This window comes from Lagopus leucura, unplaced genomic scaffold, assembly GCF_019238085.1.
Source record: "Lagopus leucura isolate 7727_CA_CO unplaced genomic scaffold, USGS_WTPT01 Super-Scaffold_1, whole genome shotgun sequence".
Lineage (NCBI taxonomy): Eukaryota > Metazoa > Chordata > Aves > Galliformes > Phasianidae > Lagopus > Lagopus leucura.
The window spans coordinates 41,062,415-41,075,091 of record NW_024962250.1 but is presented as its reverse complement, the minus strand read 5'-3'; the positions used below and the strand labels follow the sequence as shown (position 1 = coordinate 41,075,091).

The window sequence follows — 12,677 nt, the reverse complement described above, 5'->3', positions numbered from 1 at the left end:
ATCCATCCATCCATCCATCCATCCATCCATCCATCCATCCATCCATCTATCTCTCCCTCTCTTTCTCCCTCCTCCACTCTCTCCTTCCATCCATCCTTCCATCCCACGCTGCAGTGGGGATGAAGACACATGACAAATGCATGGCTGGATGGGACCCATAGCTCTCACCCTGGCCGTGCTGCACACCCCACATGCCTCAGTTATTCCACCCATGCCCACCCCCCTCTCCTCAGCCACTCAGAACAACCTGCAGCCAGTGCATTTCATCTTTCCCTGCCCACTGGCTCCTCAGCCTCCGTCTTGCTGCTGCTCCCTGTATCGCTGCCAGCCTGAGCTGCAGAAACCACTGAAGCCAGCTGCTCTTTTGGAAGCTGGGCTTCAGCTACATGTAGGATGAAGGAGCAGCATCCCTTCCAAGCCAGACTAAGTTTTTGATGGGAGCCATTGATGGGGAGCATTTACACAGGGCTCAGATACAGGCTCAAAACCCATCAGCATGTCCCTCATTTGCTGTCTGTGCCTCCTGGGGGTGGTTGCGTTCCCCCTCCGGCATCAGCCAGGAAGCAGCAGACATGGATCCAGCCCCTGGTGAGGATGCCAGGCTGAGCAGCAATTATATTAAATCAGCTGATAAATAATGCAATGTATTTTGATGGTACCAGCACTCTGAGCACCGCACAAACACCATCACAGCATTAAAAATACAATGGATGGAGCACAGACAGGCCAGCATTAAATAATTGAACATAAAGCCCTTTGGAAATGCTGTCCTTGGGGCAGGCTGGGACACAGGTCCTGAGGCCACCAGCTCTTCATAGGTCCTACCCAGGCCATGGGCTCACACAGGACCCTGTCAGTGCTCAAGCCTTTCCAGTAAGAGAATAGCTCCTCCAGGCACAGATACAATCCTAGAGCTGATGGGAAGAGCTCTGAGTATTTTTGACAGGTTGTGGAGGTCTGCTGGCCCCAGAGGACCCCAAACAAGGGGGGAGGAGCCCCCACAGCTGTGTGGAGAAGACTTGGACAGGTTTCCCTTGCCACAAAAGGAAAGTGGCTGTTGGCATGATCCTGGAACTCACGGTGGATGGACCAGAAAAGTCCAGCCTAAATCACCGAATCATAGAAACACTGAATATTCTGCACTGGAGAGGACATTTTTGAGGTCCATTCCAAACCAATCCAGTTTATGATTCCATGAAAATGAAGGGGCAGATCCTTGGGCAGCTCTTCCCATGGCCACCTGCTCTTGGGCCAACGCATCCCAGCCTGGCAGAAGCCAAAATCTCAGTTGGAGTTCCTTGCCATAGCACAGCATCCCAGCACCGCCATCATTTACCCTTTGGCCTGACATCCATTTACAGAACAGCCCATTCCTCTCATTGAACCATTCAGGTTGGAAAAGACCCCCGAGATCTCCAAGCCCAAGCTCAAGCCACCCCACCACGTATCTCAGTGCCACGTCTCCGTGTTTCTTGTGGACGGTGACCTCTGAGGTGTTGCATCCCCCCACTCTCCCCATCCGGCTCCAGTCAAAACGGGTCAAAGCCAAGAGCCAGGCAGGGAGGAGCACTGGGAGCCAGTGTTAACCATAAAACAAGGCACAACGTGCCAGCAGAGCATCCTGTAGAGTCAAAGCCTCCAGCTCAGAAATATGACAGCGAGGTGGGTTTTGCACGGCCAGTGGGACCCCAGGAGGGAGCATGGACATCCCAAAGTGTGTGTGGAGCCAACGAGTGGGTGCAGTCACAGCAACACCCAGCACAGCTCTGTGTGAGAGATGCTGTCTGGAGGTGGTGAGAGGCTCCATGAGATAAGAAGGAAGAGCAGGGAGTGTAATGAGTTGCGCTCCAAGCAGCTACAGAGGGAACTCGTTCACCTGATGGGCTTTGTGCAGCTCCTGGTGCATTTAGGACATGCTTCAGGACTCCCCAAAGCTGCTCAAAGGCAATTCCCAAGATAACACCCTTGGACAGACGCCACTACCCAGCTCAAAATCCAGGGACAGAGAATTTCTCCCACTGCTTTGTGCCTGGGGGGGCTCAGATGTGCTGCTGTTTCTCCAAGAGGATGCAGGAAGGTTTGGAAACAGCGATGCAGTGATCCCAGAGTGTAGGAAAGCACCCAGATCCTACAGTGCCATGGGGTATAGGCACCCACCTGCAGCACCCTATCCTGCACCTTGCTTCCCTCCTTCTTGCTGCAGCTATTTCCCTACAAAACCACCAAAAAATGTGGCTGAACGTCTCACTTCTGACAGAGAATGGCCTAAAAAGCACAATTCATGGAACTGCCATGGAACACCCCGCCTGCCCTTGGGGCCCTATGTCTATGGGTTGGGACATGGGACATCGGTTGGGGCATGGGACATGAGTTGGGACATGGGTTGGGACATGGGATGTGAGTTGGGACGTGGGATGTGAGTTGGGACACGGGATATTGGTTGGGATATGGGACATGGGACATTGGCTAAAACATGGACATGGGTTGGAACATGGGTTATTGGTTGGGATATGGGACATGGGTTAGGACATGGGATATTGGTTGGGATATGGGACATGGGTTAGGACATGGGATATTGGTTGGGACATGGATTGAGACGTGGGACACAGGATATTGGTTGGGACATGGGTCATTGGCTGAAACACGGGACATGGTTTGGGACATGGGATATTGGTTGGGACATGGGACATGGGTTGAGACATGGGGAATGATGCAACTGCAGAATCTGTCCCTATTCCCATCACTGAAGAAGCACAGCTTTCCCAACACAGCAGCACTGACACGACAGCACTGACAAGCCCTATAATTAGTGCCATGAATCCATCCAGGCACTGTCAGTATGTTCCCCAACGTGCCAGCCGGGGAAGCGCCCGCACCAAGGAGCTGATCCCATTCTTCAACTCCAGGCTCCCTCCCAGCACAACTCCCTCGAGCAGAACTGCTCGTGGCTCATATCCCTGCAAGGCTTCAACCCTCAGCTCTGTTGTGGTGGAACTTTGCAGCCCCAGGAGGGAGGATGCTGCAGCAGGAGTGGTGCAGGGCAGCGCACTGGGGTGAGGCAGCTGCACAGCGGGGTCTGCCGGGAGCTGCAGTGGGAATATCCTGTGCTGTGATGGGTTTTATTTTTCCCATCGCATGGTGTTTGTTGCTCAGGATGCTTGATGAACTCCAAAGGCATGGAGAAGCTGAGTTACAGCCTTCTTACAGACCCAGGAAGAGCAGCTCCCAGGGAGTATTACAGAAGGCACGGAGCTAACTTTCCTTCCCATGCAAGGAGGGCGCTAAGCCTGTTAAATCAAGACAGCAGCTCAGCTCAAGGAGTTGATCCACTGAGCACAATGTGTGTTGCATCAAACTGTGCACAGACACCACGGTGCTGCTCCTGTCCCCGGCTGAAGCACACCCAGACCATCATCAGTGCCCCCAACCACAGTGCTGGGGGTGGAGAGGTCCTTTCACGGTGCCCTTTAAATGCATTGTGGTTGCCACTCCCTGCATCTCACCCAGCTGCTGCTGCCCAAGAGCTGTCAGTGCTGTTACCAACAAGCAGCAAGGTGGGGAGGTGTAAGGTTTGGTACGATGCCATTTCAGGAGACTTTTTTGGTTATTATTTTTTCTCTACTCGCTATGTTGGAAAAAAAAAATGATTTTGGCTGCACGAAATGGAGGAGATGCATTATTTCAGACCTCATCCTTCACATGTGTAGCTCACACAAGGACACTCCGCATTGCATCCCATGGCATCCCATAGAATCCCATGGCATCCCATGGTCCGGGATGCAGCACACCACTGCCTTCCCAGCCATCCCCCCCCCACTGCCACCCAGAGGGATAAAACAGCCAGAAAAGAGGCTGAGAAGCAAGAAAATTAACCCCACACCCTGGTTCCTTTGCTCGCCTTTCCCACTCGTGCGTGCCATGAGCGCTCGCCCTGATCCCGCTCCAGGCACAAGGAGACGTCCCGCTGAGCACTGACACAACTCATGCCAAAAATGATGCTTTTCCCACGGCCATCCCCTGATTTCTAACCCCAAAATGGAAATGGGGAGGCCCAGATATGATCCCTCCCGGGATCCAGTGTGGGATTGGGCTCCATAGCCCTCCAGCAGCGCCGGTGGGGCCAGGCGGCGTTTGTAGGGCCGCGGGTTGGGTGCTGCCTCTCCAGTCCCAATTGCTATGGAAACTGCGTGCGCGGCGATGCCTTCCCTCCTCCCATGACTCACAGGTTTTCAAAGGGAGAAGTGATGCCTCGGCCGCCACCGTTTTGAGGCCAAAGCAGCAAAATCCAGGCGGGTGCATCAGTGGGGCCGGGCGGGAAAGGCAGCGCCGTGCCGTGCCAAGTTGGAGACGTTGCCGTGCACTGAGCTCCAGCATCGGGTGGTGGAGGTGTTGGCTGGGTTGGGGATTGGCAACAATCCTCATCATTGGGTTTCTCCGGCAGTGCTACCCGCATTGCTCTGGGATGCTGTGCCCTGACCCCAAGGAGCACGATGCCAGCCCCTGGGGCTGGGATTCAGACGGAGCGGAGATCGCCGTGCTTGTGTCACAAGTGGCATAAGGCAGCATGCTGCTGGTAGGCGAGCAAGGGGATGGAAATGGCAAGAAAAGCCCCAAAATGGGTGGGAAGGGAACAATCTGACCCCATAGCCCATGGCATGGGGTGGGAAAACAACGCCCGGAGCGCCTCTGAGCATCCTCCTGGAGAAAGACTTCACCCCGGGGTTTTCCTGGCAATAATTAATTGAGTCATATTTCAATCCAGCCAGCGGCCATATGGCAGAAAAGAGGATTAGCATCGCAGCCTCCAGCTGCATGGAGGGAAATCCAGTTAGGAGGAAAAATCCCCCTGCCTGGGTCCAGCCTGGTGCCAAGGGGACGTGCCCCGACCCCGGGCGGTGCAATGGGGATTTGGGGTCTGTCCAGTGGGAAACAAACGGTAGGGCAAAGCCACAAGCATTGCACACAAGGCTATGACGACGGGGCACAACGCTGCCCTATGCTCCCACCCCCATTACCATTGGGGCAGCACACCCTGAGTTTATCAGAGACTCATAAGTGGGGAGCTGAGATTCAAGTTTTTCCTTTGTTAGAAATCCATTTTCCTGCAAGAAGATTCAAGTTTGGGGCTGGATTCCTCTCCCTCTGGCACAGGGGACCTCAGACCATTTTTATGATTCTATTCTACGACTCCCCAGTCCCTGGGCACAGCAGGGAGCTGCCTGGGCACACGGTGCCTTTGCCATGGTTACTTTTCCTGCGACCTTGCACGATCTGTGCTGCTTCCTGCTGCATGGCCACAGCGGGGAAAATCCGAACTCCCATTGAAATCCCAGCCATTGAGAGAATGGGGGTGGTGGGGTGGGGCAGCAGGTGGGGATGGGGCACCCCAAATACCCCCTCCTTAAGCCGTGCCGGGGGCAGATCCATCCCAGCCAGAGGGATTTGGGGCAGGGAAAGCCCATTGCAGGGGGTGGGAGAGGGAGAAAAAAAAATAAAAAGGAGAACACTACGTCTTATTCATCCCGAGAAAAAGCCGTTCATGTGATGGCAAATCAGTTGATTAAGTGAGGATCAGCCCCCGTAGAGCTTTGCTGGGGGCTGAGCGCTGGGGCAGCACCAGCCCTGCAGCACCCATCCGTGTTGGGGCTACGGGCTGTGCGGGGTGCCGGGATCCCCGCGGGGCATCCAACGCGAGCAATGACGGGGTGATGCAAGCCGGGGTCGGGGTGGGAGGATCGCCTTTTGGGGGACAATAAGCAGGGAGCGGTTTGGGCCCCGAAGGATGGCGCTGCCATGGGATCGCCCAGATGTGCGCGCTCCGTGCGCGCCCGCTGCCCCCCAGCCCCGCTCCCGTTGCCCCCCGGCTCTCCCCGTACCTGCGGGCGGTGCTGCCCCTGCTCTCCCCGCGGGGCGGCGGCGGTCGGACGGACGGACGGATGGAGGGATGGATGGAGGGATGGATGGAGAAGGGATGCGGGCTGGAGGCAGAGGGGCGGTCAGCAGCAGCCCGGAGCGGCGAGTCCCCACCCAGCTTTGTCTGCGCTCATCCCTCTGCCTACAGGAAGCGGCTCGGCCCCGACTTCCTCCTCCTCCTCCTCCTCCTCCCTCTGCTGCTGCTCTCCCTCCTGTCCCCTCCCCTTCTCCTCACCCCGAGCCCCCTCTCCTCCGCGATCCCCGTTTTCTGCAGCCCCGCTGCGCTCTGGGCTGCCCTTCCCCTCCTCCCGCCCCATTTCCCTCCCCCTGCCCCACACCGACCCCACCACCCGCTATGCGCCCACCCCGCTTCCTGCAGCCCCGTCACACGGAGGCATCCTTCCCCCAAAGCAGCCCTGCAGCCCATCCCACCCTCCTGTACCCCCATAACACCCCCTGCATCCCCTCACCCCCTTCTTCCCATCACACTCCTGCACCTTATCACACCCCATCCCCACCATCACTCCGCTCCGAAACCACACCACATCCTGCACCCCATCACCCCCCAAGCCTTCCCTCTATTGCCCCCACATCTCCCAGGATCCCCTATTTTCCCCCTCCTAGGGTTCCTCTGCCCTCCTGAGCCCTTTCCAACCTCCAGGCCCTACTTGTGCCTCCAGCAATTCCTCATTTTACATACATTATTGTTAAATCTTTAAGCCCCGATGCCCAGATTTTAGGATTAGGATCTTTTTAGGATATGGGGAGCTGGTTAGCTTCTTTATAAGATCATGCATTTCCTCCATCTGGACCCCAAAATGACCTCCAACACCCCGGATGTGGGTTCACCTCAGGCGCCTTGGGTTGAATTTTGGGATGCACTGGATGAGCCCTCTTGTCAAACCCATAACCCCTGTTATTAAACCCCAAACCCTCTTTATCACACCCATAACAGGGTTGCAGGCTGCACACGGTCTCCCCATGCACATTTCCTGGAAGGAGAGGCGATGAGCCACAAGAAAATGGGCTTCATTTACACAGCAATGCCCAACGGCTGATGGCTGAGGTTGGCAGCCACTGGGAGAGGCTGGGGCTGCCCCCAGCAGCACCCAAGGGTGCCCCCAGCACGAGACCCCAGAGAGGAGCACCCAAGCAGCAAAACTAAAATAGCACTGCCACAGCATTTTCGCCTTCTAAAACTGCACTTTTTTGTGCTTGGCTTCCCACTTAGTCCAAATGGTTCACATTCCAAGCAATTCTAATTTAGATCTTAGATGGGAATTATTATTATCATTATTATTTGACTTGAAATCAGCTTTTCCCAATGGCTGATTGTGACCAGTTCCACATGGACTCTCTCGCTTGGGTTTGATGCAGAGATTGTCAGCCCTCCTGCCAGGGAGGTGGCGTTTGCACGTCGTCGAGCTGCAGATCTCAAATCCTCAGCCAGCCAGGCTGCCAGAACGATGACAGGAGATGCCAAGTCTGGAATGGAGGCAACTGGAGATGGAATGTGAGCTTCTCTGTGACAGCTAGAACTTGTGAAAGTGTCAAACTGGCAGCTGGGACATGAGAGCATCCCAAAGAGAGTGCTGGTGTGAGGCTGCATGGGGTGGAAATGGGAAGAACCCTCTCCATGGGGTTAGGAAGGAGCAATAGGGACAAGCTGTCAGATGCCATAGAATCACAGCGTGGCCTGGGTTGCAAAGGAGCACAGTGCTCATCCAGCTCCAACCCCCTGCTGTGTGCAGGTCGCCAACCAGCAGCCCAGGCTGCCCAGAGCCACATCCAGCCTGGCCTTGAATGCCTGCAGGGATGGGGCATCCACAGCCTCCTTGGGCAACCTGTTCCATGTCAGCAGTGCAGCCCTACCATTGCTTGCTGCCTCATGCTCACCCCTTCTGCATACTGCAATTAACTGTGAGAATCCCACACCAGCAGAAGGTGGCAGTCAGCAACTGAGAGCCCACCACGCTGCCCTCCTCTGGGCACACTCCCACCAATGATTCTTTTGGAGAAAATGGGGGTTTCTGATAACATGCCACAATTTTTGGAGCCTGCTGTGAATAGGTGCAGCCTGTGCAATGGCAGCCTCCTGCCATGGAATGTCCTCATTTTCATCTTCATCACCTTCATCTCTTCGTCCTCGTTATCCTCCTGTCTTTATCACCATCGTAACTTCGTACCTTCATCATCTTAGAATCATGTCACAGACTCATAGAATGGGGTTGGAAGGGACCTCAAAGATCACTTAGTTCCAACCTGGGTGCTCAGCCCACTGCTGCTCCAGATACCCCACGTCCCCTCCCCATGCACACCCCCTTCCAGCAGAGGACAAGGAAAGGCTGGTTCATGGAATGAACAAACACCCGCTGCTCCCCAGGGTTGGAAACAGGCTCAGGGACCTGCTGGCAGTGGGATGGCACCTGTGACAATCTCAAAGCAATGGGACACAGCCAGCACAGTGCGAGATGGACACCTTGTATGAGCCAGAGCAGAGAACAGCTGTGCTCATCGCACTGGTGGCTGCTGTCCTCGAGGCCCTACATAGGATGGGGATAGGGATTCGGCCCAGCTGCCACCCAGAGGTGCCACAGGATGGCAGCAAATGCCACCGCTTGGGTCAGGGCTGGGGATGGGGACAGGGCTGGGGACACCAAAGCTGCCTGTCCCAAAGCAGCCATGCTGGAGCAGAGCACAGCAGATGTGGTCAGCTCACAGCATCCCTCCACGTCCCATCGCTTCTTTATGAGCCAGAGCTCCTCCGACCTCCACGAGGCACAGCGATGCAAACAGCAGTCACTTTATTGTCATTTCTGGCCGTGCCACCCAAGGCACACAGCGAAGGTCACTGTGACAAAACCACGTCGCCCTGGGGTTCCCTATGCTTTCAGCTGTAATTTTTGGCCTTTGATTTTGTAACACAGCCGCTTGCTCTCACGCCATCCCAATGGGAGGATCCTTTCACAGAAAGGACTATTCAGTTTGCACAGACACACAGCTCCTTATTGCTGAAGGACCAGCGGTACCAAAGGCCACCAATGCCCGTCCCGGGCACGTGCAGCAGCATGAACAGCATCTCTGTATCCCACAGCCTGGCTTTGGGGCTGGGGGATCTGCCAGCATCACTGAGCAGTGCTGAGCAATGACTTATGCACTTCTGCCCCTGCAGAGGCTGGCTATGAGTGCGGGGCACCTTCCTGCCCACCCCACATCCCAACCTGGGATGCGGGGTCAGAGCCATCCCACCGTCCAGGAGGCTTTGGGGTGCTTCAGGAGGAACCCCAAAACAAGAGCAGGAGATTCCCTTGGATCACAGAGCCACAGAATGGCTTTGGGTTGGAAGTGGACCTCATCCCACTGCACACAACATCTGCTGAGCGCAGCTCTGCTCTGCTTTATTTGGGCACCGACCCCCCGCTCCCTCCCCAGCGTTCCTTAGAAAAATAAGATTGTGCTTATTTATAAAACAATATATATATTTATATATATTTATATATATAAGAAAACTTTCCAGTTAAAAAAAAAAAAAAAGAAAAAAAAAAAAGAAAAAGGTGGTATATCAAAATACGGTAAAACTTTGGCCGTCGATCGCTGAACTCCGATTAAAAATCTCAATTAAGAAGGCATTGTGCTGTGATCATTGCATCGCACCCTCCTGTACTGAGTGTTACACCTCGGCTGCCTCCTGGGCACTCATCACCACTGAGCAGAACTCCTGGATCCATAAAGGCTGAAGGATGCACAGAAAGCTCTGCGGGCAGAGCTGCGCTCCCAATGCGGTTGCATACGTGCTCTCCTCAGTGGGAAGGTCCATTTTCTCCCCTTGGTGCTTTGGAATACAAATGATTGTCTGTATGCTTGGCTGGAGAGAGGCGTATATCCTTTCTACAAAGGTATTTTGGAGCAGGAATACAACGAAGATGGGTCTGTAAGATCCAGACATATATAAACATACGGACTTTGATATATTTATATATGTGGCTTCTATGCATCGGGAAGCATTATTGTGACACTATTACAGATGACGTTCTCCACTCTCCTTTGCCTTTTTTGGGGGGCATTTTTGGTTTCTGGATTTGTTTTTGTACAGCAAAGCTCCACGAAGCCCCCGAGCAACACTGCTCAGAGCCGGGCTCCAGCGTTGCTCCCCCATGCACAGACATCCCTGGTGCTTATTGCTTGATTCTCGCTTCCCATACTGGCCTTTGGGGTATTTACATCTCTTTGGCTTGACTTGGACGCGGCAGTCTGGCATTTTCTTCCCAGCAGACAGTGGCAACGCTAAGGACAGGGGTCAGGTATGGGGAGAATCCCCATCTTTGCCACTGGGAAACCACGGGTTGGCTTCGGCCGGATGAGCTCCTCGTGCTTCCCCGAGGTGAAACAAGACGATTCATGCACACACATCGACTTCCAGAGGCAGAAGGACGCTGATGGACCCATCCCCATCCCCCTGAGCTCGGCCGTCCCCATGGCAGGGAGGGTCGGGGTTGGCCACAGTGGGGCTCGGTGGGGCCCGGACCCCCCTGGGCAGCAGCCGGTGCCGTCCCCACCACCCTCAGACGACAAACTCAGGGACTTCATCGTGGGTGAGGTCCAGTGAGAAGTATTTGCTGGTCCGTTTGGCGGGGAAGCCCTCCTGGATGTTGAGGCACTGCCGGGCCAGGCAGCCGTTGCAATAAAGGCCGTCGTCACCGAGGCCGTGGCCGCAGCCAAAGGTGAAGCTCTGCGCCGTGTCCTGGCACAGGTCTGCCAGCTGCAGGAAGTCCTTCTGGTAGAGCCGGATGTCGTCCAGGCTCAGGCTGTGCCGATCCGTCGACGTTTTGGGTTTCCTGCATGCTGTCTGCGTGAGGGAAAGGCGGTCAGGGGTGTGGGGGGCTGCAAAATGCCGTCAGGAAAGGGGGTGAGGAGCGCTGGTGGCACCCACCTGGGGTAAGGAGTCGGTGCTCTGCCCACGGAGCTTCACCACCGTCTCTGAGGAGCTGGAGGTGGAGGAGCTGAGCTCCTTTACGATCAGCCCTGTGTGGAAACACAGAATCACTCAGGAGGGAAAAGACCTCCGAGATCCCCAACCCCAACCCGCTGCCCCTCATCGTGCCCACCGCCCACATCCCTCGGTGCCACGTCTCTACGGCTCTGGAACATCTCCAGGGATGGTGACCCCACCTCTGCTGGGCAGCTGTGCCCCATCAGCTTGGATATTCAACAGAAGGAGAGGAGGGCACTCAAAAAATGACATCCAAATCTAAAATTATTCCCAATGGCTCCATCTATGCTACCTTTGTCCCCTTGTGTCCCCAGATGGCTCCCATTATCCCTGCTTGTTGACCTTTATTGGCCAACCATGCCTTCTTGCAGGGGTTTCCTGCACAGATTTGTGTTTCACTTCCATAAGCATCACCTGAAAAAGTGAATCCCCCCCTGAAGAAAACCTCCACCTTTCTCAAGATTTTTACAGTTCTATCAGGCTGAATACGCCTCATCTCCACCTGCAGCCATGGGACAGATTTTCCCTGCATCCCAAAGGAATGCTCATGCTAATTTTGGTCTGCCCAGCACTGCATCTCACAGGATGGAGGAGGAGATGCAGGAGCAGAGGTGAAGGGGAGGATCAGGTTGGATGTCAGGAAAAGGCTGCACCAGAGGGAGGTGGGCATGGAACAGGTTCCCAAAAAACACTGAGCTTGCCAGAAGAAGCATTTGGACAATGCTCTCAGTCTGATTTTTGGGTGGTCCTGGTGTGGAGCCTGGAGCAGGGCTCCATGACTCTTAGGGATCCCTTCAACTCGGGATATTGTGTGATTCCCCTATTCTATGGAGCGTGGCATTACCTGAGTGCCCGTTGAACTTGCGTGACAGCAGCATGTCCTCGGTGATGTACACACACATGTCGGGGCTCACCTCCAGCGCCAGCTCACCCGCCCTCTCCAGCTCCCGCGGGTCATCCACCAGCATCTCGATCTCTGTGCCAGGAAGGATGGGGACGGTCACCTCCCCTCCTCCCTCCCACCAAGCCCACCGGCACCCAACTTGCACACCCTGCAGTCTCTCACCGTCATCCTGCAGATCCTCCTCCAGCCGCTCCTTGCCCCCGCTCTCCACCCCGGAGGTGTGGGAGCTGCCATGGCTGGTCATGGAGCTGCAGGTCTTCAGCTTGCGGTGAACACCGGCGTCCTCGGGTCCCACGTCGCGGGGTTTGGGGTCAGCCTCGATGCCCGAGGTGTGGGAGCTGCTGTGGCTGGCAGTGGAGTGCCGGGACAGGCGCTTGTGCCGGATGCTGCCGGCGCTGCTCCCGCTGGCACGCGAACGCTTCTCCAGCTGATCCATGTCCAGGTCCAGAGTGTCGCTGATGTACGACTCGCGGTACTGCTTCTTCTCTGTCAGGATGGACACACAACGCACACGTGGCACCCAGGCACCCCCCGGTACCGTGGGACAACGATCCAAACCCAGCTGGGTGGTACGTTGGGAGCTGGCTCTGCTTGATGGCATTTGGAGACCGCTGGGGGTGGGTGAGGAGCTTTGGGCCTGCGGGGCTCTGTGCTGTGTCCTTCCTTCAGTGGAGGAAGGAGAGAAGGAGGAGGAGGAGAAAGAGGGAGAGACGGAGGAAGAAGAGAAAGAAGAAGAGGAGGAGGAAGAGGAGGAAGAATAAAAGGAGGAATTGGAGGAAGAGGAGGAAGAAGACAAGGTAGAGAAGGAGGAGGAAGAAGAAAAAGAAGAGGGAGAGGGAGAGGGAGAGGGAGAGGGAGAGGGAGAGGGAG

General features: G+C 55.5%; 2 protein-coding genes across 3 annotated transcripts in view; both read right to left on the bottom strand.

The window, feature by feature from the left end:
- The window catches only part of GNG2 (G protein subunit gamma 2), a 15,739-nt gene extending 9,676 nt beyond the window's left edge, over window positions 1-6,063 (bottom strand). The window contains exon 1 of the mRNA XM_042872363.1: window positions 5,877-6,063. The gene's annotated coding sequence lies outside the window, so the exon portion shown is untranslated. The remainder of the gene's footprint in view (window positions 1-5,876) is intronic.
- Window positions 6,064-8,700: 2,637 nt separating this feature from the next.
- The window catches only part of FRMD6 (FERM domain containing 6), a 9,141-nt gene continuing 5,164 nt past the window's right edge, over window positions 8,701-12,677 (bottom strand). For both annotated transcript variants that reach the window (XM_042892353.1, XM_042892408.1), the window contains exons 10-13: window positions 11,970-12,293; window positions 11,748-11,879; window positions 10,844-10,935; window positions 8,701-10,759 (exon numbers count right to left, since the gene is read on the bottom strand). In XM_042892353.1, coding sequence (XP_042748287.1) covers window positions 10,475-10,759; window positions 10,844-10,935; window positions 11,748-11,879; window positions 11,970-12,293 — 833 coding nt within the window. In that variant the 3' untranslated portion in view covers window positions 8,701-10,474. The remainder of the gene's footprint in view (window positions 10,760-10,843; window positions 10,936-11,747; window positions 11,880-11,969; window positions 12,294-12,677) is intronic.